We start from the raw sequence: 27,269 nt of genomic DNA, 5'->3' as shown, positions 1-27,269 counted from the left end.
GGCACAGGGGCTCGTCCGACTGGGGCGGAGGGTGGGATGGGGCTTAGGGCCACATTGCTCTCTCCTGTCCCGGCCCTTTCTGGAAGGAAAAGGACCTGGTGTCAGCACTGTGCTTTGCCCAGCTCCTCTTCTTCCCACCCCGATGGGCTTGCGATGGCCCAAGTCGCTGGGGGCAAAGCCCCAGGTGCCAGGGCTGGCCAGCCAGGCCTGCGGGACCCAGATCTCGTCTGCAGGGCAGGTCCCTCTGCCTGTGACACATAGTGCCACTTAGAGCCCATCTGTGGTTTGGCTTTTCTCCCCAGGAACCCTGAACAGATGCACTCGTGGATCACGCGCATCAATGTGGTGGCAGCCATGTTCTCTGCACCCCCCTTCCCTGCAGCCATCGGCTCCCAGAAGAAGTTCAGCCGCCCGCTGCTGCCCAGCTCCTGCACCAGGCTGTCCCAGGTGGGCCGTGGCGTGGGGGCAGCCAGGAGCATGGGACAGACCCCCTGGGTCTGCTGGTGGCACTGTCCCCTGTGCAGGGCCCTGTGTGGTGCCACGCGCCTGGCTGCCTCCCAGCAGGGTACGGGGCCGAAGGGAGCATGGCCAGGGAGACATGGAGCAAGGCGGTGCTGAGTTTGGGGGTGGGCAGCAAGGTCTTGTTCCTGGCAGCGGGGACAGGTGATGGAGTCAAACTGTGGAGGAGAACGTGGTCCCACACCACGGCTTGCAGGGTCCTGTCAGGGCCAAGACCTTGAAAGGTGACCGGCCAGGGGGATTAGCTGGCACTCGTGCGTGCCAGAGCAGTTACTCATAGAGCAGAAAGGATTAAAAAAGACCCACCAGCCTAGCTTTAGAGGGGATTAAATTCTGTTTTAAGACTGCAGCTAGCCCCCTGCGAGGCAGGAGCAGATTGCCCCCAAGGGCCTGTGCTTTTGCCTGCCATTTAATAAAAAAAAACCACCAACCAAAAAAAAACCCCCCCACAAACAAACCCAGGAGCAGAAGCTAAGATCCTGGCTGGACCTAGGAGGGGGAAAAAAAAAAACATGTTCTGGCCCTGGACAGCTCAAGGGCAGAGCGGGGCACTGACGTGGTGCCACCCTTCCCCAGGAGGAGCAGGTGAAGAGCCATGAGACCAAGTTCAAGACGATGTCAGCAGAGCTGCTGGAGCATCGCTCCTCGCTGCCTGAGAAGAAGGTGAAAGGCAAGGAGTACGAGGAGCTGAAGCAGAAGGAAGAGTACCTGGAGTTTGAGGTGAGCTGGGAGACGCCCCCCCCGCTCTGCCCCCAGCCCCTCTGCCCCTGCCTGCTTGGCCATCCTGAGTGATGGGTCCCCCCATCCCCGTCAGCTGAATTGCACTGTGCCACTGCCATGCTCCGGGACCATGAGCATCCCCCCACCCTGGGATGCTGGCTGGGGTGGAGGGACCACGAGCATCCCCCCCACCCCTCTCTCTACTGCACTGTGCCCCCCAGAAATCCCGCTACGGCACCTACGCCATGCTGCTGCGGGCCAAGCTGAAGGCCGGCTCCGAGGACCTGGCAGCGTTTGAGTCCACCCTCTTTGACGCAGCGGGTGGGGAGGATGATGGCCTGAAAAAATCCCACTCCAGCCCCTCACTCAACGCGGAGCCCTCCGGCACGGCCACCAAGGTGAAGCGCAACGTCTCAGAGCGCGCCGGCCGCCAGCCCCCCGGCCACCCCCAGAAGTCATAAGCAAGGGGCATCAGCCATCCGCGCTGCAGCTCCGTTCCTGCTCCCCCCCGGTGCCGGGATGGAGGCCACGTGCCTGCCGAGACCCTGCATGAGTCCGTCCGTCTGCGGCACGAGCTGGGGGCGGGTGACAGCCCTTCCCCGGCTGCCAGCACCAGCCAGGCAGGGCCGCAGCTCCTCCGCTGGAGACAATGGCAGAGCAGGACGGTCCCAAGTCCTTGCCCACGGCAGCTGCCCGCACTGTCGGCCCCATCAGACTCGTTCCTGCCCCTCCTTGTCCTGTGCTTGGCTGCAGGACCCAGTCCCCCTGCCCTGGGGAGGGGGAACAACCGAAACCCACCCACTGGGCTCAATTCTTCAGTGGTTAAAAAGAAAAAAAACAACAAAAAAAAGACGCAGCAAAACAAAGCCAGCGGCCGCTTCTCCTCCAGCTCCGTTGTGCCATGGGGGGCAGACAGGAGGGGGCCTGCCCTGGCCTGCCCCCTCTCCTGGGGCTGGTGGCCAGGGGAGGAGGGCGATGGCACCTGGCCCCCCTCCCTGCCACCCCAGCCACCTCTGCACCCTCCCCGCTTTCTTACAACTTTTGAACGGTTTTTGTGATACAGTTTTGCACTTTTTAGTACCAGATCGAGCTGACCACCAGGGAGGGTTTTTTGGGGCTACTTTTGATGCTTTTTGGGAACTGTTTAAAAAAACAAACAAAACCATAAACCTAGCCATGTCTGGTAGGCACTGCACTCTGGAGGGATGAGATTTTTACATGGACTTAGGGGGAGACCCAGCTCCCTCCTGCAGCAAGCTGAGCATGGGCTCCTGTGTGCACTGCTGCCTGCACCCCAGCCCCGCTCCGGCACCAGCAACCCTTCGGAGAGAGACAGCCCCGTGGCCACCGGCACTGAGGAGGCAGCCTTGGGATGGCAGCACCCATTGCTGCGCTCGTGGCTGCATGGGAGGCTGATGCGCTGGTGCTTCATGACCCCCCCCAGCGGCAGCCTGGACCGGCCCTGTTTGTGCTGCCTGGGTGTGAGCATCGTACCCGAGGGGTGTTGGGTAACAGCGTGTAAGTATTCCTGGCAGGGGAAGGTGAACCTCAAAGCCAGGGTTGACTTGGGGCTCCCCGCTGCCGTACGGGGCTGGCACAGCCTGGAGCCGGCTTTCCTTCCCATGCTGCTTCTCCAAAGCATGGCTGGGGCCTCGGAGGCTGCCGGCAAAGCCCCGTCCGCAGCGCTGTGAGGTCCTCGTGCTGCAAGAGCAGTGGTGCAGTCCCTTCCTTGGCCGCGGGCTCCCTCTTCTCCAAGGTGAGGGGCAGGCTGGGGCAGCCCCCACCACCCCAGGGTGGGCTGGAGGATGCTCGTCTGGAGCGAGGTGCCGGTGGCGGAGCATGGCTGCAGGAGCGCCCAGGGTGTGCAGGGAGGGGTCTGGGGACAGCGGAAGGGCTGCGGACGGGGGCTGTCACACGCGCTGTTCTTGGCCGCCCGGGACCTGGCTGGTTTCAGCACTGACTTTGCGAATGTGTCAAACTTTTTATTCTGCTCTTTTGAGTCTATTGCAAAAAAAAAAAAAAAAAAAGAAAAAAAAATCCACCCTTGCCCCAGGGGGCTTGGGGGGAGAAAAACCTTTGTACAGCTTCTTCTCTCAGTTACTGAAGTAAAACTTGCTCTTCACTTCTTGTGTGCACTGTGGTTTCTCCCCCTGGCTGGGGACAGCCCCGGCATGGAGGGATGCTGAGGAGGGGCCAGCAGCTGCCTCCTTGCTGCCGGACTCCCAGCCCCAGGCAGGGCTCGGGGGGGTTAGCACCCTGCCTACTCAGGGCTGGGGCTGGAGAGAGGGAGGGAGGGCAAAGGCGAATGGAAACTGCGTCCCTTTATTCAGAAGAGGGACCATTAAATAAGAGCAGAGAGGGGCAGGAGCTGTCTGTGTCCCATCCCCCTGAGTCCAGGCAGCTGGGCCCCAAGTCCGGAAGGCACTTGCATGAGCAGGACAGAGTGGGGGGTGATGCGGCCCCCCCTGGGCGGGTGCCGGGGCTCCAGCCCCTCAGTGCACCTGCGGCTGCTGGCTGTGGGGCAGCTCACCCCCCGGCCCCGGCTTCAGGGCCAGCACAGGTGCCTGCTCCTCCTCCACCGACTCACTGCCATAGGCACTGTCTTCCTTCAGCTCTGCAAAGCAAGCCCCGGGTGCTGTCAGCGATGGGGGGGGTTGGGGGGCAGCGGGGACCCTCCCCAGCCCCACACTCCCCATACCTGTGCTTTGCAGCTTCTCCAGCGCCTCTGTTTTGTGGAGCATCCTCACGGCCTTGTGGAGCCCCATGGAGTCCAGCGCCTCCAGCAGCCCCTCCAGGCTGCCCCCCGCCAGCTGCAGAGAGAGGGCACTGAGCAGGGCCGGTAGCCGGACGGGCAGGGGGGACAGGGGCACCCCGGCTGGGCACTGACCTCGTAACTGCGCAGGAGGCTGATGCTGGGCGAGGGGGTGTCCTTGTAGGTCTCCACCAGGCTGCAGAGCCCCAGGCGCTTGGCCAGCTCGATCCAGTCCGACCCGCTGCAGTCCTGGTTCAGCAGCTGCTCCAGCCCCTGCAGCGCCTCACTGTCCAGCGACAGGACCTTCCCTGCGTGGGAGAGGTGCCTCCATCATGTGCTGCCCGTCCCCGCTGCCAGGAGGGTCCTGCCCTGCCCGGGCACAGTGCTTTCGTGGGGAGAAGGGCTGCTCACCTGGCCAGGGGGCAGCGGGCAGCTCCACCTCGGGGCCCTGCTGGGAGGCCTGCAGCAGGGTCTCCCGCACCTGCAGGATGGACACACGGATGTGAGCATTCCCCAAAGCACCGGCGAATGCACCCCGCCTCCCCATGCCCTGGCTCTCCCCAGGACACGGCGGGGCACAGGCATCCTCGCAGGAGCATCTCCTGGAGCTCTGCCCCATCCCTGACATGGCCCCCGTGGAAACGCTCCCAGGGGTTTGACCCCCCGTGCAACGCACCTTCTGGCTTCGAGTCAGGTCCAGGGGCGTGTGGCAGCGGTGCTGCCTGTGCCCTGCCTGCCCGTGCCCCTGCGCAGGGGGCTTGGGGTTGGTGCTGTGCACCACGGCTGGGGCCGGCTCCCCCAGCTCCATGGCCAGCTCCTGCTCCTCGGGGTCAGCATCCGTGTCGCTGCTGGCCTCCGACGAGGATGGGCTGATGGGCTCATCGTTCTCACACATCATGTCTGCCCCTGTCAGGGAAGGGTGAACTGAGCCCCCAAAAGGGCAGGTCGGCCCAGGGCGCAGGGGTCTGCTCTGTGCCCGGGGACTCCCCAGCATGGGCAGCCGGGGGTGCGGGAGGGGAGGGAGGGCAGTGCCTTACCAGCTTTGAGGAGCAGTTTGGTGAGGGTGGGGGAGCCCAGGCCGGCAGCCAGGTGCAGGGGGGTGTTCCTGGCAAAAGTCCGGCTGTTGACGTCTGCTCCCAGCTACGAAGAAAGGCCCGAGGCTGTGAGGATGGGCTGCCTGGGCGCTGCCGCCCCCCTGCCTCCAATCACCCCTCAGACTACAGGGGACCCCCAGGGGAGGCTGCACCCCATCCCCATCCCACAGCCACCAACCCACCAGCCCCCCCGTACCTTCTTCACCAGGTGGGTGGCCATGTTCAGGTTCTCCATCTCCACAGCCAGGTGCAGCGGGGTCCTCCCACACTGCCTCTCCACTGCATTCACGTCCGCTCCCTTCCTGACCAGCAGGTCCAGGCAGGCCAGACTCTTTGCCTTCACGGCCAGGTGCACAGGCAGGAGGCCTGCAACAGGGGGAGAGGCTCAGCAGCCCTCCGACCGAGCCCACGACAGCACTACCGGGTTCCTACCCATCATCTCCCAGCCCCGCTCACCATGGTAATTGTGCAGGTGGAGCAGGTAAGGGGCAGCCGAGCCCAGGTGGGCCAGCAGCGTCCTCAGCATCTCTTCATCGCCAGCCTGGAGTGCCAGGTGCAGCAGGGAATTGCCGTAGCGATCCAGCAAGGTGGGGTCGGCATGGGCTTGCAGCAGGAGCTGGACCACTTGGGGCTGCTTGGTGATGACTGCCAGATGCAGTGGCGTCTGCGGGACAGCAGCACCCCTTCAGCAGTGCTCGCAGGAGGAGCCGAGTCCTGCAGCACCGTCCTTGCTAGCGTGGCTGCACTGTGCTCAGCCCTGCAGCCTCCCCCCAGCAGGAGCAGCAACGGGAGCCCCCGGGGTCAGGAAACAGAAGCAAGCCCCAGGTAGAGGAGAACTGGCTGCTCTGGGAAACATGTACCTGCTGCAGGTTGTTGGAGATGTTGATGATCTGCTGGCGGGGAATGCTAACAATGACCTCGATCAGCTGCTTGATCACAGCCGTCTGCTCATGGATAATAGCGAGGTGCAAAGGCCTGTAGAGAGAGCAGGATGGCCCCTGGCTCAGCGCCATGCTTCTCCAGGTCCTCTCTGCCACCTCCCACCCCTCAGAGCCTCCATAATGGCTCTGACGGCCAACAAGGCTCCCACACTCTCCCCTCAAACCCTTCATGCACTCACGTGTCTCCGTTCTCGTCCTGTGATGCGGCCAGGTGCCTCTGGACCGCCAGCAGCATGCGGGGGTCGGCGGTGACCGAGTAGTCGAGCAGGGCATGGGCATTGCGACGGGCCAGCGTCAGCATCCACAGCTGGCAGAGCTGGGCTGGGGGGCAAAGCAGGATGTCACCTCCAGGAACAGAGCCCCATCCACCCTCCTGCATCCTCCCTGGGCGCAGAGGAGAGCGGCACCCGGCCCCGAGCGATGTCCCCCAGCCCTCGCTCCAGCCCAGCCCCCTCCTACCATGCTTCTGCAGCTCCTTGCAGTACACGCTCTCCGCAGGCACCTGCCTGTCGCTCCCGGGCCCCTCTGCCTCAGGGCCCTTCATCTGCACACCCCCATGGTAGCCCCCCACGGGGTGGGGGCTGGACGAGTAGATGCTGTTGTAGGCCAGCCCAGGGGAGTACGGGAAGCTGAGGTTCCCGCCTGCAGAGCAAGGGTGAGGATGGGTGAGGCCGGAGGGGCACGGGGAGCCCCCAGGGCTGGGCCGCGGCTGCCCGAGCAGGGAGGGGGAAGAGGTGTCCCCACTCACCTCCTCCAGAGCCGAAGCCCCCGGCCCCCCCGCCGGCACCCCCCATGTGCGAGCCCCCACCAAAGTGCTGGGGAAACTGAGGCAGGACTTTCTTGCGCTTCCTCTCCACTTCTTCCTTATCTGCAGGGAGAGAGGGGCAGCAGGGTGAGGGGCAGCCCCGGCGGCGGGGGGCACGCCAGCCTGCCCGGGGGGTGCTCACCTTCCACCACGGGGTAGTAGGTGAACTGCTTGGAGTCGCTCACGTCGCCCCCCCGCTTCCGCTTCAGCTGCAGGAAGACGGTGACGGGACGGTCGATCTTGGGCTTGTGGTAGGGGGGCGTGCGGAAGACGATGGCATACTGTGGGCAGGACAGATGGACGTGGGGTCCCGCTCCTGCATGGAGCCAGGGACGGGGCTCCCCCACTCCGCATGGCACCCGCCTGCCTCGGGGCACGGCAGGACACCCCCCTGCCTCCCCCGTACCTGCTTGTGCACATCAGTGGGGGAGAAGTCCCCGAAGGCCTGCCAGCCGTTCTCGTCATCCTCGTAGAAACGCACCTCGATGTCATCTGGGGAGAGAAGGGGGGCTGCCACCGCCTGTCTCCCCGCCCCCGCCAGGTTCCAGGGACACGGACCCCTGTCTGCCCAGGGCTCCCGCCACAGCCCCTCTGGAAGATTTTGGCTGAAACGGCTTTTACCTTTCTGAACTTTATCACACAGCAAGTAGACCTCGTCCCCTCCCCGCACCGAGCCTGCTGTCTTATCCATCCGCGAGATCTTCAGGTTGGAAGCTCCTGGGGACTCTGCAGAGCGAAAGGGGACGTTGGGAGCTGCCGTGGCAGACAGAGCATCCCTCACCTCCCTACCCCATCCTGCCCTGTCTCCTCCCCGGCCTGGCCCCACACTCACTGCTGTCATGGATGGGGTCTGAGATGACAGGCTGGAGGGCCAGCGTGAAGTTCCCATTGCTGTCGCGGAGGTAGGCAGTGAAGCGCAACCGCACGATGCTCAGGTCCATCACCTTCTTCAGCTCCTTTGCCTCCAGCTCGATCTCACGCAGCTCTGCTTCTGCCGGCGCAGGGGGAGACACCATCAGGCTGGACAAGGGCACAGGGCTCCAGGTCCCCCTGCCCGTCCCCTACCAGCCCCTCAGCTCTCACCCCACAGCAGGTCCCCGCTCCCCTCAGGGCACCGAGTCCCACCGAGCCCCCAGGCTGCCCTCACCTGTCAGCAGTCGGCTCCTGTTACGCATCTTCTGCTTCTTCAGCTTTTCCTTCATGATCTCCATCATGTTCTTCTTGGTGACATGGAGCACACCCAGGTTGCTGAACCTGGAGGAGAAGAGGGATCCCGCTGGGATCTTGGGCGTGCCCTGGCTGGGAGCAGCCAGCCTGGGGAGCACACAGGCTCCCGTGTGCCGAAGGGAAGGAGCTGAGCAAAGCACAGAGCGGTGCTGCCCGGGGCAGCAGGGGCTCAACGTGTGCAGGGAAAAGAGGAGCAACTGCAGAGGGGAGGGAAAGAGCCCAGAAAAGAGGTGGCTGGGAAACTCCAGGCTCCCACAGGTGACAAGTCCAAAGCGGGGGACCAGGGGGGCTGGAGGCCAGAGGGATGCAGACGGGACCAGGCTGAGCCAGCAGCTGGGGCTGGATTTACAAGACCTACAAGAAACTTCATATGCAGCAGTAAAGTGCACGCAGCTCTGGCCCCTCCTGTCCCGCTCCAGCAGAAGACCCAGGGAAAACACCCTCTTCTCCAAACCAGGCTGCCGGGCCAGCAGTGTCAGGGCACACAGCCACCTGAGCAGCCAGGAGCTTGCCTGCTCCTGCCTCAGCAGCTGCCTGGGCAGGGAGCCACCCGCCAGCACTTACCAAACAACCCTGCGACTCAGGCTGGCTACATAAGTCATCTGCAAAGCTGGGGAGCTGCAACCCCGAGGACAGAAGCCCAAAATAAGCTGCACGTGCCGGACCCAGAGCTGGGCAAAATGCTCAGGGGACAGAGCTGTACCGATGACCTTGTCCAAACCCACTCCTGGCCCCATCCAGCAAACCCAGCTCCTGGATGCACTAACCCTCCTCTTCTCCCCAGCCCTTAAGCTGCAGACAGCCCCCCAGCCACCCTGTGTAGGCAAGAGGCCACCCCGGGCCTCCCTCCGTACGTACTGAGCCGTCATGTCCTTGGGTCCCACAATCGCGATGCAGTTGCCGGCCTCGTTGCACTGCTTGCCCACCAGGCTGTGGGCATGCACACGGGGAGGGTCACTGTGCGTCACCAGGTCCACCTCGATCCGGGCCATCCCTGTGTAGTTGCAGATCTGTGGGGAGAAAGGAGATGGGAGTCAGGTACAATATCTCAGGAGCTTGCAGGACTCTCTGCAAACCCCTGCTATCCCTCCCCATGGCCACCACCCCTCCTGCTGCAGCCCTCCCATCCCTCCAGTGCCAGGAGACGTGCAGAGCTTAATATACAGGTCACGTCCTTCCTTCGAGGCACCCTCCCGGTGCTCACACACACCGGCCAAAGACGCTGCCCCATCCCCTTCCCAGGGCAGCACTCACCTTGACGGTGGGATAGGTCTTGCGCCCCTTCTCGCTGGATGCTCCTGGCAGCCCCCCGTGTGAAGGGCCCTCGCAGCCGTACCGAAACCGGAACCCCCGCTGCGGAGGCAAAGAGGGGGTCAGTCAAGGGTGGTCCACACCTGACGCCGTGAGAGCAGGGGGTGACAGCTACGCCTGCCCTTACCTGGGTGACGTCCTTACCTGCTTTGGCTGCTCGATGATGACAAGGTAGGGACCTTCCACTGGAGGACAGAGAGGAGAGAAGCACAGGATAACCAAAGCACCGCTGAGAAACACAGGATAACCAAAGTGCGTGCTCCCAGTAAGGATGCTGGAGGTATGGGGATGGTGCTGAAGGTGAGGTGACCCCTGTATGTCCCATAGGGGTGCCCAGGGCCCCCAGCCCCTGTGCTGTCAGAGCCCAGCTGGGAGCAGTGGTCAGAGCAGCAGGGAGAGGAGGGAAGGGCTAGAGGATGCTCTGGCACTCGAGGAGCGGGGAGCCCCTGAGGACCCGTCATAATCCAACCTCAGGTCCCTGGTAGACTGAGCAGTGGGGCCAGACCGAACAGTCCCCGTCCCAGTGGCACGGGGCAGGGATTCCCAGCCAGCCCACAGTGGGGCCAGCGGGGACACAGGCAGTGGTGCTGCTGGGAACTACGAGGCATGAGTCAGCCTGCCGGAAAACCCCATTGCAGCCGGGGACCCCTGGGAGAGCACAGCCAGAAGGGCCCTTACCCGTATCCATCAGGGGCTCCTTCTGCTCTATCATGTGGGAGCCGAGATTGAAGTCGTAGTCAAACCCATCCAGGCACTGGGTGACAGGAGGGAAGATGAGTGTGATGAGTGTGTTGGGGCTGGAACCCCCAACCACCCTGGGGGGCAGGCACAGTCCCCATCTCCCACCCTGGGGGAGGGGGGGCAGTCTGGCACAGACCCCCATTGCCCACCTTGGCAGTGGAGGGGGCAGGCACAGATCCCCCGTCCCTCCCGGGGAAGAGGGGTGGGCAGGTGCGGACCCCTCGTTGCCCACCGCTGGCGGCACCAGCAGACCCCCATCTCCCACCCTGGGGGCTGACACAGACCCCCCCTCCTCCCACCCCAGTGGCACCTGCAGACCCCCGTCGCCCACCCTGGGGGTGGACGCAGACCCCCATCTCCCACCCCGCGAGCACCCGCAGACCCCCATCTCCCACCCCACCCGTGGGGCAGGCACTGCCCCCGACGCAGCCCCGGGGCCGGGGCCGGGGCCGGGCAGAGACTCCCTCCCCGGGGCCGAGCCGCGCCGCGCCGCGCCGCACTCACGGGCTGGAACTGCTCGTCCATGTCCGCGCGGGGCCGGCCGCCGGCCTGCGGGGAGAGCGCGGGGGTGAGCGGGGACCGGCGGCGGCAGGAAGGCACCGCCGCTCCGGAAAGTCCCTAGAAACCCCGCCGAGCCGGGAAATGACGGGACCGCGCGTCACCGCCCCGCCCCGCACCGCCGCGGCCCGGGGCTCGGCTCGGCACGGCCCGGGGCTCGGCACGGCTCGGTACGGCACGGCCCGGGGCCCGGCCCGGCTCGGAGCGGGGCTCGGCTCGGCTCGGCTCGGCACGGCCCGGGGCACGGCTGCCCTTGCGCCCCGCCGGCGGCTCCCCCGGCCCGGCCCGGGGGCGGTGGGACGGGCCGTCTCCTCGCCGCCTGGGAGTTTTGGGCTCCGGGCGGGCTGGAAATCCCGGCGGCCGCCCGCCCGCCTCCCCCCCCCCGGCTGCTCTCGCCTGGGCGCTCCCTGGCACCCCCGGAGCTCCCGAAGGTCCCGAGCTTTTCCCCCGGGAGCACGGAGGGGTTTACCCCCTGCTGCCTCCGGCCACCTGCCCCGCTTCGGGCGCCGGTCCCCGTTGACCAGCCATCGCGCCCTTTCCCAACAAGATCTGCAGCGCAGCATGGCTGAAACCAACCGGAACGTGCCATAAAACCCGGTGGCAGCCCCTGGGGCCTCCCAGGTCCCTACCCCGCATCATCTCACCTTGATGATGCACCTCCCGCACAGGGATGCCTCTTCCAAGCCCCCCTGGACCCAAAGTGCTGCCCCAAAGGCCGGTGTCTCCCCCCTGGCCAGGGGAAGCTGTCAGGACTCTGCAGACCGAAGCAGGTGCATGGCACCCCCTCGCCAGGCACACAAAGGGGTTGCTTTCCCACTCCCCCGCTGCCCCAATTTCCACTTACACGGCAGCCCCTTCCCACAGAGGTGGCCTAAGAGAGGCATTTGCCATCCGTGTTCCCATTCCCTCTTTCCTGCTAGGAAGCATCTGGTTTCAAAGCGGGAGCAGCAGCCCCAGAGCCCCCCGTGCGAGCATCTCCCGCCACCCCAGCACCCGGCGCTGCATGCTCCCGGCCGACCCCAGCAAGGCACCGCTAGCAGCACAGCCCCTTCTCCGCCACGCACAGCGCTCACACCATCCTACTCACCGGGGAGGAAGACGCTGGTCTCAGCAACCCGTCCAGCCCCAGCATTGCCACGGGGACTGCTGGCTACTGCAGACAGGGGTCCCGCTGGGGTCAAGGTCTGCCTGACTGCGGGAAACCACCAGAGACTTCTAGCAAAGGGGCAGGATCAGAGCAGAGCCTCCGGGCACACTCTCTTGCTCCACATTTCTTCTCCTCGCTAAGCAATGGAAAGAAAAAAACGAAAAAAAAAAATGTATCTGACTCCACGGTGCCCTCATACCATGAATTTCTGAATCAGTGGTTGCTGCAGGTCCCGCTCAGGGGATTTTGGGTGTGTGGGAGAAGAGGGGAAGGAAGGGGATTGTTCAACCCGTGCGTGACTCATATTCTTCAGAAGCTGAAAAGAGCCTTTTCAAGGAGATTTTCCAGCCACTCAAGTCCTCCAAAGGGGCTGCCCTGTGGCCCCAGGCCTGAGGTTTTCCCCGGCTGGCCTGCCACCTGAGCCCAGCCGACCTCCGGCAGCCCCTGCCCAGCCTAACTGCAGGATGCAGCCCAGACAATGGTGCAGCCCGGGACGTGGGGTCCAAGGGACCTGCAGGTGCAGTGGGGGGTGCAAGGAGGGTGAAGGTGGAGATCCAGCACTGTGAAGCGAGGTGGGACTTTCCTCCTGCTGTTCTGCAGGGGCTTCCGAAAGCCTGGGAGCACGGACACAACCCCAGCTGGCCTGTGGGAAGCAGCACGCACTGCCTGCTGTCAGGATCCCGCCGGACATCCCACCTGAGCAGCCTCAGCCTGCCACCACCACCAGCCAGCCACCTCATCTGCTGGCACAGATTTCCCAGAGAGGTGAAGGAGGGGACAAATATCCTTCCTCGGTGTGCGGGGAACAGCCACCTCGAACCCCACCCGCTGAGCCTGGCTGGGGGAGCCCAGGCCCAAAGATGCTGGAGAAGAACAGACTGTGCCCCTTGAACAGAACAGCTCCCCTTCTCCAGTGCCATCAGCCCCATCCCCTCTAGAGGGGTTTCCACAGCTCACTCATCGCTGCCACGGACACTTCCACTTGTTGCAGCAAACAGCATGACTAAGGAATATCATGGGGTTGCGCCTGCGTCTCCCCAGCGCGCGCAGCTCTGGCTCACTTGCGAGGTTGCTGGCTGTATACCTACACACTCGCACAGTGCGCGTTAGAGGAAGCCCACCTTGCTCGTTGAGCAGAGCTAGAGCATAGTCCCCCACTTCCTTGTTCCTGGAAGAGCAACCTCAGGCAACCTCAGACCTGCTCTCGAGGTAAGTCCTGCCTCCTGTACCGAGCAGCCGTGCCCTTCAGGCCGCCAGGACCCCGGGTTTCCCCTAGGAGAGTAGCACACTCAGCTTTTATCCCCCATACATCCCAGAAGAGGACCCATCCCCCTCCTGCCATCAGTAGCATCCCCTGCTCCATGGTACCCCAGAGCGTCTGGCCTGGACCCTGGGCTTGCACACACACTGCAGCCCCCCTTTGCTGGTCTAATTCCTCCTTATCTTCAGACCTTCCTAGGGCTCAGGAAGGATTCTCCGGGCACTGCTGGGAACAGGGGGAAAGAGCAGCAACCCACCTGCGACGCACTGCCCGGAGCAGCACCAGCTCCCTGCCCTGGAGCGCAGCACTGCCACGGCACCCTTGCCGGATGGCGCAGCTTCCCCGTGCCAGCCAGACTGCTTCAATTAAGGGCCAGCCGCCGGCAAGCGGCACGAGTTAAAGCCGTTCTTCCATGCCTGCAGCTCCTTGAACATGACCTAGTAATGCAGGTGCTATTTTCTTTCCTCCCGTGACTGCCGGCTGACTTGCAGAGCCAATGCCCTGCGGGCGGGAGGGAAACGTCCGTCAGTCTGTCTGCGGCGGGAGTGTTTAGCAGCCATGGGAAAGGGTGCTCCAGAAACGCAGGAGGCGGCACAAGCACAGCTCTGCTCCGAACCGCCCTGGTGTACAGCTGACGTGTTCCAGCCACCCAGCTGGCTGCTCCTCTAACATACTATTCCCTGTGCTTTTTGTTTCCCCTGGGGCCTGCTAACGCCTGCAAATGATGGCCCTAAATACCTGACCTTGCTTTCTGCACAAATCCTGTGCTCTGCTCCATCCCAGGAGTCCCAACAGCTACTGGCAAGGGTCTGGCAAGGGGCTGCCAAGTCCCTCTCACACAGGGTTCACAGGGACTTTGTTTCTGAGACACTTCCTGGAAACCAAGTCCTTGACCTGCAAGCGTGGCAGAGAGAAATCCCTTCTCCCTGAAAGCTGTCCAAGCCTTCCCCTCCCCGACAGCCTGCCCTTGAGCACCGCGAAGACATTCGTATCTCTCTGCATAAAATGCCTTTACTCCCATTGTGGCTATCAAGTTGGTTTTGGCAAACCCCAGCCACCCACTGATCTTCTGGTTTTCTCCTCTAGGGCCTGTAAATCAGCTGCTTTGCTGTTATGTTATGAACCATCGGCTCCAGTTGTGTATCTGTGCGCCCTCAGAAAACCCCTCTCAGCACCAGCCAGCCGTTTGCCGTCTCTCACTCTCCCTGGTTTCCACTCTGCCTGTGGTATCACTACCACATCAGCGTTCACAGCTTCTTTTGGGGTAGAGCTAGCTGAGCCTGCGGGCGCGGATCTCTTCCCCTTGGGGCAGGCAGCAAGCCAGCCCTGCTCACCACGCAGGCAGGGATCAGCACGCGGAGGGAGAGCCATGGCATGGGGCAGTATTCACCGGCAATGCGGAAACAGGAAAATAAGCAACTTCCCCACTGGCAGGGAAACGGATGTCAGCACCAGCGCTGGGACTTGCTTTCTCCTCCCCACGCCAAGACAGCAGATCTCTCTCCAGCCTGTATCTTCCCAACATCTCCTCTCCCAGCTAGCCCAAGAGCTGGCCGAGAGGCAGCCGGGGACGGGCATGGCAGCCGCGGCGAGCGGGAGGCCAGGATCCGCAGAGGGCTGGCCGCTGCAGACCCCTCAGCGGGGACGGGCAGCTCTGGCACTGAAACTTTAAACCTCTCGACTGGTTCAGCTCCCTTTCCACTGGGAATCAGGATACATCTGCACCTGTTACCCCAGCGTGCACCTGGTGAGAGCCAAGGAGCTCAGCTCAGGCAGAGCACGGGAGGCTGCTGTGCAGGATGGACAGGGAGGCTCAGCAGCGAGGCTCAGCATCCCCCCCCCGGGCGCATCCCCACGGGCCGGGGCTGGGCACACGGGTGCTTTCGGCTGAGATGCCCTCCCCACGGATGCAAGCAGCCCTGCCCGCTGCCCGGCAGGCTCACGGCTCAGCCGCGCTCACCCCGGTCCCGGGGGACCGGCGCCCCCGGGCAGCGGTCCCCACCCCAGGCTGCCCCCTCCCTGCCTGGCAGCCGGCCCCGGGGCGGCCCGGCCCCGCGGAGCCAGCGCCCGGCCCGGCCCGGCCCGGCCCGCACCGCCCCGGCCGCTTACCTTCAGCCCCAGCCCCAGCGCGGCCGCCTCGCCCCGGCCGTGGCCCCGGGAAAGTCCCGGCCCGGCTCCGCCTCCCGGGGCTTCCCGGGCCCGGCTCCGCCCAGGCGGGGACAGCGGCAGCGGCGAGGAGCAGGGGGGGGGACACGACCCGACGGGACGGGACATGCAACTCCAGGCTGCTGCATCCCGGGTGAAACCGCTTGTCTTCTGCCAGCCTGACACTCGGGACAGGGAACCGAGCCCCGGGCTCACGGCTGTCCCCCGAGACCCGCAGGACCCTTCGTCCCCCATCCCTTTGGACCCCGGCCCCAAAGCCGGTCGCTACCCCAGTCCCGCGCAGCAGGGAAGGACGGTCTGCCTCGCCCTTGGCTGATTTTCACTTTTATTATTGTAAATTCACCGTTCTCTCTTCATATATATATATTTTAAACATATATTAGATATAAAAGTGAGAAATGCTCCTCTTCGAACTACATATACTGGTGGATTTATAGGCCGATTTTGAAAAGGTGGGCAAATCAGGGAGCCCAACCCGATCAATGCGCATAGCAGCAGCAAATGCCCCTCTCCAGGGACAAGGGAAAATTTTTATATATATATGTATATATATATGTAGATCTATATATACATACACATACACACACACGCGCACACACACACACACACAGAGGCATTCATCCTCCTCTACACCCCACCCCTCCACCCCAGCCCCCTGCCCAGGATGCCGCAGGCTGGGGCTCAGCCTGAGGAGCCTGGGGCTGAGTGGGACGAGCTCTCACCAGGCAGGCGCTGGCCGGGCTGAGCGGTGGGGAAGGCACCGGAGGACGGATTTGGGAGTCCCAGCAGAACGGGGCACGGGCTTCCTCTGTTCCTACAGAAGTGCTTCCCCTTTCTGTGCCTGCGCTCCCTGGGTGGGAGCGTTGGCAGCAGCCCACCCCCGGGCTGGGAGACCGGGGCTGGGGGCGTGCAGGCTCCCTGGCGGGACAGCTTAGGTTGGCAGCGCTATGGAGGGGAAATCCGCCACTCTGCAGGCACTGTGCTTGCAGGACATCCCCGGTGTGACAGTAAATCAAAGACGCATTTCCTAACCTTAGCTGGCTGCCAGGGAGCACAGGAACGCCATGGCCCAGGAGGTGAAACCTGCCTTGGCAATTCTCCCCCAAGCTGAAAAAATGTGGGAAAGTCATTGGCTGGAGGTATGGAAGACCCTGAGCAGGGAGAGCCCTGGCTGGGAGGGCCAGCGCGGTCCAGCCGGGGCTGCTGGTGTCATCCTGCATCAGTGCAAGGCACTACCCCCACTCGGGCAGGCAGGCAGGGAGAGACCCCCAGCTGCCATCCTCACTGGGGGTGCAGGCAGACTGGCACTGCCATCAGCTCCCGAGGAAGGGAAAAGGCACTCTGGGGTTTTGGCTCCTCTGACAGTCACAGCGGCCGTCTGGAAGGCTTGCTCTGCTGAACCCTACCCCCATGGCCGTGGAGGAGGGAGGAACAGTGATCCCCCCCTCCCCAGCACACAAGGTTTGCGTGGTGAGGGGAGGGTGAGCCCCCTGTTCCCCCACGTCCCTTACAGAAGGGGGCCTCTGCATGATTGCCTCCGACAGCCCCCGAGTCAGCAAGGGCAACCCCGGAAGCTCAGGGGCAGATCCTGGCTCTGCTGATAGCAGCACCGGCCTGGCATCCCCGCACCCCAGCAGTGACCCCAAACCCTGCGGGCAGAGAGGAGGCAGCTCCTGCAGGGGACACCGGCTGCCGGAGGAGCCCTGGCCACAGCTCCCACTAGGAGGGGAGGGCAATGCACGCCCACACGTGCACACACATGCACACACGCACCCCGAGGCAGCCGGGGTCTCGGAGACATTCAAGGCGGGGGAAGTCATTGGCAGAGCCCAATTTGGGGGTCCCCACCGTGAGCCTGCCTCCCGTGGGGGTCAGGCCATAGCCAGGCCCTCCGTGTGGCTGTGGATGTGGGCCGTGCTGGACATGCCGCTCTCGCCTTTGTAACTTTTGGGGGCCCGGCTGGCTTTCAGCAGGACCAGGAAGGTGTCTGTGGAGATGGCCCCAAACTCAAAGGTGAAGGTGCCGTAGAAGACCAGGACATCAATGATGAACATCCACTCGCACAGGGCAGCCACGTGCTGCAGCACGAAGCTCTCCTGGATGAAGAACACACCGCCTGAGGGCATCCCCGTCAAGGAAAGCACAGCTGGACCCCAACCACCCCATGGAGGACCACATCCCACTGCACGCTGGGGCAGCCGTGAGCAGCCCCCCTCCGCAGGAAACACACCACCACCCCTAAAACCAAGAAACCCCCCACACCACCACCCCTAAACCCAAGAAACCCCGCATGCTTCCCCCAGCACTGGGAGAGCTGCGGCACAGGTGAGGCGGTGGCACACATGCCTAAACCAGCTTCAGTAAATCATGGGACTGATGCCAGGCGGGGATTTTCTGAAGAGGCCGGGGCAGGGGGAACTCAGGCTGCAGCCCTCAGGGCAAGCCAGGTGCCCGGCTGCCTCACCCTCCCCACACCCCTCACCTCTTCCTCAAATCAGGCTTCCCATCCTTCCGCAGGATGCAGTCAAAAGTCGATAAAACTCATCAGCCTTCCATCTCCTTGGTAAGGGGGTTTGGGCTGCTGCGTCCCAGCCCCACAGCACTCCGCGTTCCTCTGCGCTGCCGGCTGGCTCACCCCGGAGGGGGGGCCTCCTCCCTCTCCTCCAGGTCCTCCTGCTGCCAGAGCTTCTTTATGCTTCTCTCATCCCTACTGGGGATCTCTAGGGAAACCTACTGCCAGAGCCACCACGGGTGAGGGGAGAAGGCAGGTACATCTCCCAGGCCTCCCGGTGAAGCCTCTGGCAGTATCCTGCCTTCTGCCAGTGAGACCAAGATCTGGGAGAGCTGGAGAGGCAGGGACCTGATATGCACAGAGTAGAGCCCTCTGCTCACTCCCCCCATCCCACCAGGAGAGGTCCCAGCCCCTTCCCCACACCGTCTCCACCACAGCTCGCTGTTTTCCCACTTCCAGTCCCCAGCGCTTACAGAGCAGCATGGCCATGGCAGACAGGCACCAGTCCTGTCTCCCTTCTCCTTACATGCCCTGCCTGTCCCTCCCAAGGTGGCATGGCTCCACAGCACTCCTGCCCTTCCCAGCTCCCTGCCTGCTTCCTGGCCCACCTGCCTGTTGCGGTGACAGAGGGGACCCTCTGGCACATCCGAGGCCCGCCAGCACCCCCCAGGCTCCTGCGCTGCTCACCCCGGCCAGACCCCAGCCAGCCTCTTTGGGACCCATGGACACCGCATGCTTTTTCCCCTTCCTGCCCAATAACCACCACCTTGTTTCCCAATTTATCCCTAACCTCAGACCCAGATAAGCCCCTGGCTCCCCAGCCCCACACTCGGGACCATTCTTCCAACCCCGCTCCGCCTGCCACTGTGCCCTCCCTCCCGGGCACGGTGTTTGCGGACCCCAGCCCCTGCTCACCGAGCCCTCCCTTGTCCCATGGGCAGGTCGGCCGGCGGGTGCCTGTGAGCCCCGGCTGGCAGAGGTGCTGCCACATGCCCGCCTGGCACCCGCACAGAGCGCTTTTGTACTCGGCTTTGGCCATATAGGTAACTCAGATGGACTCTGCATTGCCGAGGGCTCAACACACCTTTGTCTCATTAAAAAAACCCACAACTAACTGGCCCTTCCACTCTGCAATGTGTGGGGCTGGAGCCTGCAGCGGTGGCTGGGCTGGGCTGCAGCAGCCAGGGCAGGGCTGGTTTGGGGCACCCCAGCGCCCCGAGAGATGCCCACCAAGCATCCCTTCCCCTCCTCGGCCCCTGCATGGCCCCGATACTGATGCTCTTCCAGCCTACACCTGCAGCGAGCTGCCCGCCCTCAGCCCCCTGCCCAGTCCCTCTCCTGGCACCGTGCCTCGCTGCCAGACCAAGGATGGAGGACATGGGGCGTGTACCCCCCACGAGGACCAACTTTCGCCAGCTCATCCTGGATCTCCTCCCCACACCCTTCAGAAGGATACTGAAGACGAGGGTGAGGAAGGCCACAGCGGCGAGGATGCTACGTAAGTGGCCGGTCCAGTACTGCCCGCGGGTTTTGGCCATGCGGTAGGTGAGGATGGACTGCAGGAGCAGGAACAGCATGCTGGTGGGAAAGGCCACCCCCGCCCCGATGTAGTGCAGCACCTTAGCATGATCCACCTGCGGGGGAGAGACCATTGCTGCCGGCACCCCAGGGTGCTCCCCCAGCACGGCTCTGCGCCAGGGGGTGGGCTCGAGCCCAGGCAGGGGCGCAGGCAGTACCAGGAGCGGGTCCAGGCAGCTCGCCCTGTGCCCGACTCCTGGCTGAAGAGCAGATTTGGACGCACCGTCTGCTGCTGGGATCTCAAAGCGCTTCCGTCTCTTTCATCTGTGGGGTGGTAGCTCCCAAGCCCCTTGGGCCAACAGCCCTGCCGTGCCCGGGGGCATTGGACAGGGGCTGCCCTCTGCCCTGAACAGCATCTGGGGCTGCCCGCACCCCCTCCTGGGGGTCACAGCCCTGCCTTCAGCAGAGCCGCTGAGCCATGGCTGGGGCACAAGGGGGATTGGGGCCAGCGAAGCTTCTCCCGGGGGGGGTGCGGGGGGGGGGGGCGGCGCCGGCAGCAGCCTCCTGCCAAGCAGAAGGGACCGGCTGCCGCAGGCAGAGGGCAGGCAGCTGCCGGGAGGCCGGTGCCTGGCAGCGCAGGCGTGGGGGTGAGCGCCGCCATCTGCCGCCAAGCCCTGGACTGCTCCGGACCCTGCAAGCGCAGGCTCTGCCCAGTTTCCTGGCATCGCCCCCCCCCCCCCCCCCCCCCCCCCCCCCCCCGAGCAGCAGGCATCCACAGCGGGACGGCCGGGCAGCGGGAGCATCGGCAGCTTGGCTGGGTCTCCTCTGCCCGGCTGGCACGTCCTTGCCCGTGTGGGGTCACGCCGTTCACGGAGGGGACAGACCCTGCAGAGGGTCTCAGGTCAGGGTTAAACCAAACCCGGCAGCTTAATCTGGACCCAAAACTACGAGTGCACAAGCAAAGAGGAGTCCCAGCGCCTGGGGAAACACAGCGCCCGGCGGAGGTGAAGGAGTGCACAGATGGGGGTGCTCGATCAAAACAACCACCCCAAATCCTACACCGCCGAGCGCTGCCACTGCCCCGCTCCAGCCAAGGGCCCCTTCCACCCCTCCTGCCCCTGGGGACTCCCCGAGGAGATGCCTTACCTGGAAGTTGCCGACCATGGTGAGGCCGGCAGCGCAGACCCAGCCGGTGGCCAGCCCCAGGGTGTTGAGGAGGGATGGCCCAAGGCGCTCCAGGAGGTGGGCGTAGCGCAGCAGCCCCACCAGGATGACTGCGGGAGGAAGACACAGCCCCGTCGCACGCCACCTCCTACGGCCCCCCACCACCCGCCCCTGCCCCCACCGGGGGGTGAGCGCCACAGGGCACCCTGCTCCCAGCCCCGCTCCCCCGGCAGCGGGCACTTACCCATGAAGGAGCCCAGGCTGCAGATGAGGCTGAAGAAGCAGCTCTCGGGAGGCAGGGTGCCACACTTGCTGCGGGGACAAGGCAAGGCCCAGGGAGCCCTCAGCTTGGGGGCACTGGGGTGCGGCGCTTGCTCCCCTCCCCAGGACACACTCCTGTGTTGCCCCAGTGGGGCTCTCGGAGCGGTTCCGACCCCCGGCCGGCCCCACACTCCCACCCCGCAGCTGCTCACCTGACGAGGGGGATGTGGTCCAGCGTGCAGCAGGAGCCGGGGCTGTCCACACCGCACGACTGGTTGTAATTCCTGCCGGGAGCAAAGGGACAGGCTAGGAGAGCTGAGCTGCTGCTCGGGACCCTCCTGTGTCCTGCCCACAGACCCTGCAATGGCAGCAGAGTTGCTCCCCAGCGAGCGCAGCCTGACCCTAGGGATGTGCCTGCACCCTGGGGACAAACCCCTCCAGGGAGTGACCCACCGCCCAACAGGGTCCTCCGGGAACATCACGCCTGGGTTTCCACAGCCTGTCCCCTGCCTGCTGGCTCTGCTGCCCACCCGGAGTCCTGGCCTCCAAGGGAGAGGCCATGGCGGGGTGGGAGGCTGCACGCACCCACTGGGTGCACGGGCCGGGGTGCTGGGCTCAAGGGGTTCCTGCAGGCCCAGGTGGGAGCGGGAGCACCCGCGTGCCAGCCCCGTCACACACATCCCCGGGGTGGGAGCTCGGGTGGAGCTAGGCACGCTGCCACTGACAGCTCCGGGCTTGCACGGGATGGGCGGGAACGCCGAGCTGAGTGGGAAATGGCCCCCATGGCCACAAGCACCCCAGGGCAGTGCCACCCAGCCTGGGAGGGAGAGAGCTGCCTGAGGAGCTGGGAGGAGCTGCCTGAGGGGGGACACGACAGGAGCAAGCCCGAGGGTGCCCTGGGGAGCCTGGCACACCGGCAGGGCATCCCCCCCGGGGGCCTGTTAGCAGCCCCCAGCACTGCCAGGCTGGGGCAGGGCTCTGCTGCCCGCAACCACCGCAGAGCCCTGGAAGTGCCTCCTGCGGCCACAGACTCGGTGAGCCCAGGGACCCAGAGCTCTTATCAGCCCGAGACACCTTCCTGTGGCACAGCTGCTGCCTGCAACCGTAACCAAATTCCCCCGTGTGGGGGGTACATGTCCCCTCGCTGTCCCAGCTCTCCCGGGAGCTGGCACACACTTGCAGTGGGTTTTCGGGCGCCCCTTTGCTGCAGCATCACCCAGGCACCCGGCACCTCTGCCTGGCACAGCTGGGCAGGGCCCCCTCCCCACCCCACAGGCAGGGAGCCCAAAGCCCTGTGCCCCAAAGGGCCCCCTCAGACACCCCCAGCCCCACGGCAGGGACGGGAGCCATGGGGGGGACAGTGCCACCCTGCCCCTGGCCCAGGCTGACCATCAGCCGCCTCCAGCCACTCAGCAAGCGCACGGTTAAAAAGGTCTTTTTGGAAAGGGCCGGGCTGGGCTCTGGTGTTTTTTCAGTCTCCTCGTTTACTGGTGGCTTTGTTTTCCGACCGCAACCCCGGCGAGGCATGAAGCCCCACAGCCTCCTCAAGGGCCGCTTTTGGGGCTGTGTTTGGTTTGGGAGGGTTTTTTTTATTATTATTTTGTTTAAAGCGAGCAGCCCGAGGCCGGGAAGCATTATTCATCATTAAGGGCTGGCTGTGCAGAGGAGACAACCCGACACACACATTCTTCCCAGGGCAGAATCAGCCATCAGGCAGGAAATGGCAGTGGGATTTTTTTTTTCCCCTTCTCCTTCAAACACTCCGGCAAGAATTAAACTAACATGGATTTTTCTGGGCAGATTTTTAAGGAGACACAACAAGCCAAAAACCCTGCAGAAGAAGTTGCCAAGAGAGCAAACAGGTTTTTTTTCCCAGCCCTTGCCTCTCCCGCGCCTCGTCCCCCATCCCAGGGTGCTGCAGGCAGCTCTGCCCGTGGGGTGGCTGGGCGCCACCGGGCCATCCCGTCGCCCTGGCACTGCCAGATTTAACCTCAAGCAAGCAAGCCTCAACCTTTTCCATGGAGACACACGGCCCTCTGTAATTCCCTGACCACTTATTTTCATACTTCTCCATGCTGTGTTTTTTTCAATGGCCTCCTTCTCCCCGCCTGGTTTGCAAGCAGGGCTGGACCGTTCACCGGAGCAGCCGTAACCGCAGGCGAGCCTGGGCGGGGGAGGGAGGGCGGCTTTCAATAGCCCTGCTCGGCCCTGGCATCCTCACCGCTTTGCAAACGCAGGGCCCAACCCTGCCAGCAGCTAATCCCCAAGAGGCTCTGCTCCCAAAAGCCACTCGTGGGGCCGGACAGGAGACACATGCCCTGGGGCGACTGTGCCCCATCACTGTCACCGTCGTATCTCCTGGGGGAGAAGGTGGTTTTGTGCCCCGCTCGATGCTCCCACCTCTCCTACCATCTCAGCCCCCTCCTCGGGCCAGCCTGGCCCTGGACCCCCCTTTCAGCATGGTGACAGTGCAGGGGAGCCTCAGCTTCCCAGTGGTCCGGCACAGCATGGCATAGTTCAAGCGGGACAGGTCCGGAAGGGGACCTGACATTACCGGGGTCTTTAACTGAGCCCGTCCTTGGCGAAGGGCCCCCGCTGCCCCCCCAGGCCTTACCAGTTGTGGACAGGGCAGATGTGGTTGTTGGAGAGTGCCATGGCGTACCTGGGGGAGAGACAACAACAGGGATTACCGTAGCCGCCTGCCTCCCTGCATCCCTGCTCCCGGCCGGCACCTGGGGCCCGCCCCAGGGACCAGCCATGGGAGCGGGGGGTACAAGCCCTTGCTGCCTGCCAGGGGCCAGCGCTCACCCTGAGGCACCTCCTGGCTTTACAAAGCAGGAAAAAGAAAAGCAAGTGCATGAGTCCAGCCCATGCTCCAGGGAGCTCTTGCTGCCAGAACCAGGTCCCCCTGCCCAGTACTCCCATCCCTGCCGAGAGCTGCCTCTGACTCTGGTTTAGTGTGGATGCAGCTGCTCCCGCGGGGCCTCTTCCCCTTTGCACTGCCGTGCTCCCTGGGCTCTGGGGGGCTGCTCTGCCACAGAGCCCCCCACCCCGGCATCGGGGCTCTCCGCCAGCCTACAGCCGTGCAGGGTGTCACCTGATGGCCACTGGGCCCTGCCGTGCTTCCCTCGGCCCCTGGCTGGACGGCACCCAGAGCTAAAAGAAGCCTGGAAAAGTAGCTGGTGCGTTAGCAGGGCACTTTGGGCAGATCAGCTCCATAGAGCATTTCACCGTGGAGTCACCCCTGCACCTCGGTCAGCATAACAAGGGGTTCAGGACATGCATCCTGCTCAGCTCCAGGGGGGGAGTCTCGGCCCCGTGGCCCCCACAGCTGGCAAGGAGCCCTCCTGCCCAGCAGCCACAGCAGCGGGTGGCCCTGTGCTGTTCAAATCTCCACCACCAGCTGTAAACAGCTCAGGTTAAAAATAGGCCCCGGCACCGGTAAGAAAACCCCTCTCCCTCCCAAGCTGGCCACGTAACAGCCGGGCTGCAAAAAGGATGATCCTAGCAGAGAGGCGCCGGGGCAAAAAGCAGGACAGCTGGGGGGAACCCAGGGGCAGCGCTGCCCACCCCAAGGGCCACCCACCAAGAGCACCGCCCCCCCACAGACACCTTACCCAGCCACTTCCCAGCACAGGTCTCCCCCAAGCACCCAGTCCCCGTTCCAGCCCTCCGCGCCCTCCTGGGAGGGGGAATAAGCCAAAAGAGGTACAAACGGCACTGCCCTCCCCCAGTGGGATGTGCCCCCATCCACCCGGTCCCCCCGCACAGCTCTGCATGCCAGGCCCCCTCATGGGCCACACGCTCCCACATGCAACCGCCCAGCCTCACCCTGCCACTGCGCTGGGGGATACAGCATCCCCCGGGTGGCTGCAGGACATGTTTGGGGCCACAAAAAAGGGCCTGAAACCCCCCCTCCCAGGGCAGCTCTGGCAGCAAGGACCACGAGCAGCACCTCCCACTCATGCTGCTCCGGGCTGGAGGGGCTTCTGCCCCCCAGGGTCACCCATGGGAGACAGCCAGGGCTTTGTGGGGCATCCAGGGGAAAAACTTGGGAGTATGAGTTCCCTGCACCAGGGTCAGCATTCGGCTTTGTCGTGTAGGAGGATGGGGGATACCACAGGGGGAAAGCTCTCAGAGGGACCCGTGTGGCATGGGGTGCGTTTGCTCTATCCCACACCCCAGAAAGTCCCATCACCTATGCGCCCACCGCCCCTGCAGCAGAGGCACAGGGGGGCTGATGGACCGGGGCAGGACAGCCCTATGTGACCAGCTGAGATCCCAGGGCCAAGGCCCGGGGAAGGGACCGGCAGGGTGGGCTAGTGCTGCTCAGCCAGGTGACACAGCCTCTGCCCCCAGCACAAGGGACAAACGTTCCCTGGCCCTCCCATCCATCCCATCTGGGGCCGGGATGGGATGGGTGCTCATGTGCTGGTTACCGCCCTGGCGCTGCAGGACCTGCGCCGGTGGCATCGCTCCCAAGGCCGTTCCCGTGCTGCCTAAGCATTTGCCGCACTCACGCCTGGACAGGGGCACGCGATCCCACGGGGTGTCAGGGGCGCGAGGCCAGGGAGGCACATGCCAGCGCCGCTGCAGGGGATGCAGCGACCACGCAGGGTGGCTGTGGGGGGGACGGGGAGGCGTGGAAGCAACTGAGCGTGCAGAAGCGCCCCAAGATGATGCGGGCTCAGCAGTGCCCCGCAACCCCCCCACCGCCTCGCAGCATCCCGCAGCATCCTCCAGCCCCCTGCCCCGCAGCATCCCGCCCCGCAGCCCGGGCGACCCCGTCCCGGCGGCTCCGGCCCCGCCGCCGGGGAGGTGGAGGGGCTAGCGGCGGCTCCGGGCCGTCCCGCGGCACTCACACGATCCACATGCCGGTGATGGTGAAGGCAGGCAGCGTGACGGGCAGGATCCCCCAGGCCGGCATCCTGGGGCCGGGCATGCCCCGCCGGGCTACGGGCGAGCGGGCCCGCCGGGGGAGCCTCCCCGCTGCCTCCTGCTGCCGGGCCGCCGCCGGGCCGCGCTCCCCATGGGCGGCCGGGACGGGGCCGGGCCGGCGGAGCGAAGTCCGGCCGTGCGGAGCCGAGCCGAGCCGAGCCGAGCCGAGCCGAGCCGAGCCGAGCCGGGACAGCCCAGCCCAGCCCAGCCCGGCCCCGCCCCGCGGGCCGCGCGGGTCCCGCTCGGCGGGCAGGGCCCGCCCCGTCCGGCGGGGAGCGGGGACGGCCCGGCGCGGCCCCGGGCGCCACGTGGCGGCCGCGCTGCCGGCCCGGGGGGACGCGCCGGCACCCCCGGCCGGGCAGGGCTGGGGAAGGGCAGCCGGCAGGCAAGGAGCGGGGATTGCACGGAGCCGCTGACGCTCGGGTCCGCGGGGCAGGCAGGCTGTGGCCGGAGCAACCCCGAGAGCGAGGTCTGCTGTCCCTTGTCCTCTGCGGGACGCAGCCGGGGTGGAGGGACAGGCTCCTGCTCGGCAAGACCCCCAGGACAGGGACGTGCCCCACAGCACTGGCATCGGCCCCAAGAAAAGAGGACAGAGGAGACACCAGGGCACTGCACAGCAGCAAACACCCCCCTCCCTGGAGCTGCAGCCTGGAGCAGCCTTTGACAAGGCTGAATCAGGTAGCAGCAGCTGGCTGCAGGGTGCTGGGGTCTCTTCCCCAGCCCCAGGTGATGCGCTCTCTGCCCCAGACACCATCCCTGTCCCCATGTCTACGAGGCCGTGGGCTCCTCCAGGAAGCACGGCCCAAAGGGCACTGTCTCAGCACAGGGGTGAGGCAGGAGGTACAGCACCAGGTAGTGGCCAGACACTCAGCCCTTACTGAGTCCCCTCTTCTTCCTCATGGGAGGAGGGTTAACAAGGGCTCAGCCTTCCCTCCTGAAGACAAGGCTCAGTTTGTGCTCCTGTGTTGACTGATCTTGCGCTCTCGCCAAATGGCTAGCGACACCTCAGCTGCCTCGCACACGCTGCAAGCCACTGCCTGCAGGCACCACCCCAACCCGGTTAGCCTGACCCCTCCTTTCCCAGACACTTTCTACAAATGGCTCACCTAGGGATTAAGTTTAGCAGCCACCCACCAACCCTGCTGCCCAGAGAAATTTCCATTTTTCTTATGTGGAAAACTTGAGAAGAGGAAGCACAGCTGCCCCTGGCAGAGCAGCCGGGTTGCGGCAAGGCCACGGCAGCCCCATTTCCCTATCAGTAACTCAGCAGTAACCCACCCAGCCACCCGCAGCTGCTTGCAGGCGTGTGTTTGCAAGTCCCAAAACATCCGGCGTAGCCAAAGGGTGCATGCACTCCTCGGGCCCCGGAGCGGCCGGTGCTCATGAGGCCTGCACCTTCCCGCTGCCTTCTGCAGAGAGGAGCTGCCCGGGAACAGCACCTGCCCCTGGCCTGCATGGGAGAGGAGCTCCGGCCGCCCACCACCTCGCCCGGGCCAGGGTTGCAGGTTATGCAACTGGAGGAGTAGTATTGCATACTGGGACTTGTAGTCTCAGGGGATCTCATCTTCCTACGCGTTGACTCGCACTCCAGGCAGCTTCCTCGCAGGCCCGGAGTCTCTCCTTGCTGTTCAGCA

General features: G+C 64.6%; 3 protein-coding genes across 5 annotated transcripts in view; 1 reads left to right on the top strand and 2 right to left on the bottom strand.

The window, feature by feature from the left end:
• PSD (pleckstrin and Sec7 domain containing) overlaps positions 1-3,361 on the top strand; it is a 50,146-nt gene extending 46,785 nt beyond the window's left edge. For all 3 annotated transcript variants that reach the window (XM_076338617.1, XM_076338615.1, XM_076338616.1), the window contains 3 exons: positions 303-447; positions 1,096-1,239; positions 1,461-3,361. In XM_076338617.1, the coding sequence (XP_076194732.1) occupies positions 303-447; positions 1,096-1,239; positions 1,461-1,700 (529 nt within the window). In that variant the 3' untranslated portion in view covers positions 1,701-3,361. The remainder of the gene's footprint in view (positions 1-302; positions 448-1,095; positions 1,240-1,460) is intronic.
• A 184-nt stretch (positions 3,362-3,545) lies between these two features.
• Positions 3,546-15,221, bottom strand: NFKB2 (nuclear factor kappa B subunit 2). The gene is made up of 24 exons (XM_076338619.1): positions 15,186-15,221; positions 11,756-11,951; positions 10,615-10,659; positions 10,048-10,123; positions 9,514-9,554; positions 9,313-9,411; positions 8,917-9,068; positions 7,979-8,085; positions 7,664-7,822; positions 7,453-7,557; positions 7,238-7,323; positions 6,974-7,112; positions 6,775-6,894; positions 6,486-6,668; positions 6,206-6,347; positions 5,946-6,060; positions 5,542-5,749; positions 5,282-5,451; positions 5,029-5,131; positions 4,668-4,897; positions 4,403-4,472; positions 4,127-4,299; positions 3,938-4,049; positions 3,546-3,853 (listed from the first exon to the last, which is right to left on the bottom strand). Exons 2-24 carry the CDS (start codon positions 11,798-11,800, stop codon positions 3,732-3,734), a joined length of 2,802 nt encoding a protein of 933 aa, XP_076194734.1. The 5' UTR covers positions 11,801-11,951; positions 15,186-15,221; the 3' UTR covers positions 3,546-3,731.
• Positions 15,222-15,547: 326 nt separating this feature from the next.
• TMEM150A (transmembrane protein 150A) lies at positions 15,548-25,731 on the bottom strand. The gene is made up of 7 exons (XM_076338641.1): positions 25,560-25,731; positions 23,312-23,359; positions 20,910-20,981; positions 20,681-20,748; positions 20,419-20,546; positions 19,211-19,388; positions 15,548-17,358 (listed from the first exon to the last, which is right to left on the bottom strand). The coding sequence occupies exons 1-7, from the start codon at positions 25,637-25,639 to the stop codon at positions 17,114-17,116; spliced, it is 819 nt and encodes a 272-aa protein (XP_076194756.1). The 5' UTR covers positions 25,640-25,731; the 3' UTR covers positions 15,548-17,113.
• Between the last annotated feature and the right edge of the window lie 1,538 nt (positions 25,732-27,269).

This window comes from Aptenodytes patagonicus, chromosome 5 (genome assembly GCF_965638725.1).
Source record: "Aptenodytes patagonicus chromosome 5, bAptPat1.pri.cur, whole genome shotgun sequence".
NCBI classification, from domain to species: Eukaryota; Metazoa; Chordata; class Aves; order Sphenisciformes; family Spheniscidae; genus Aptenodytes; species Aptenodytes patagonicus.
Note: the sequence above shows the minus strand (reverse complement) of the source record. Positions and strands in the feature narration are given on the sequence as shown.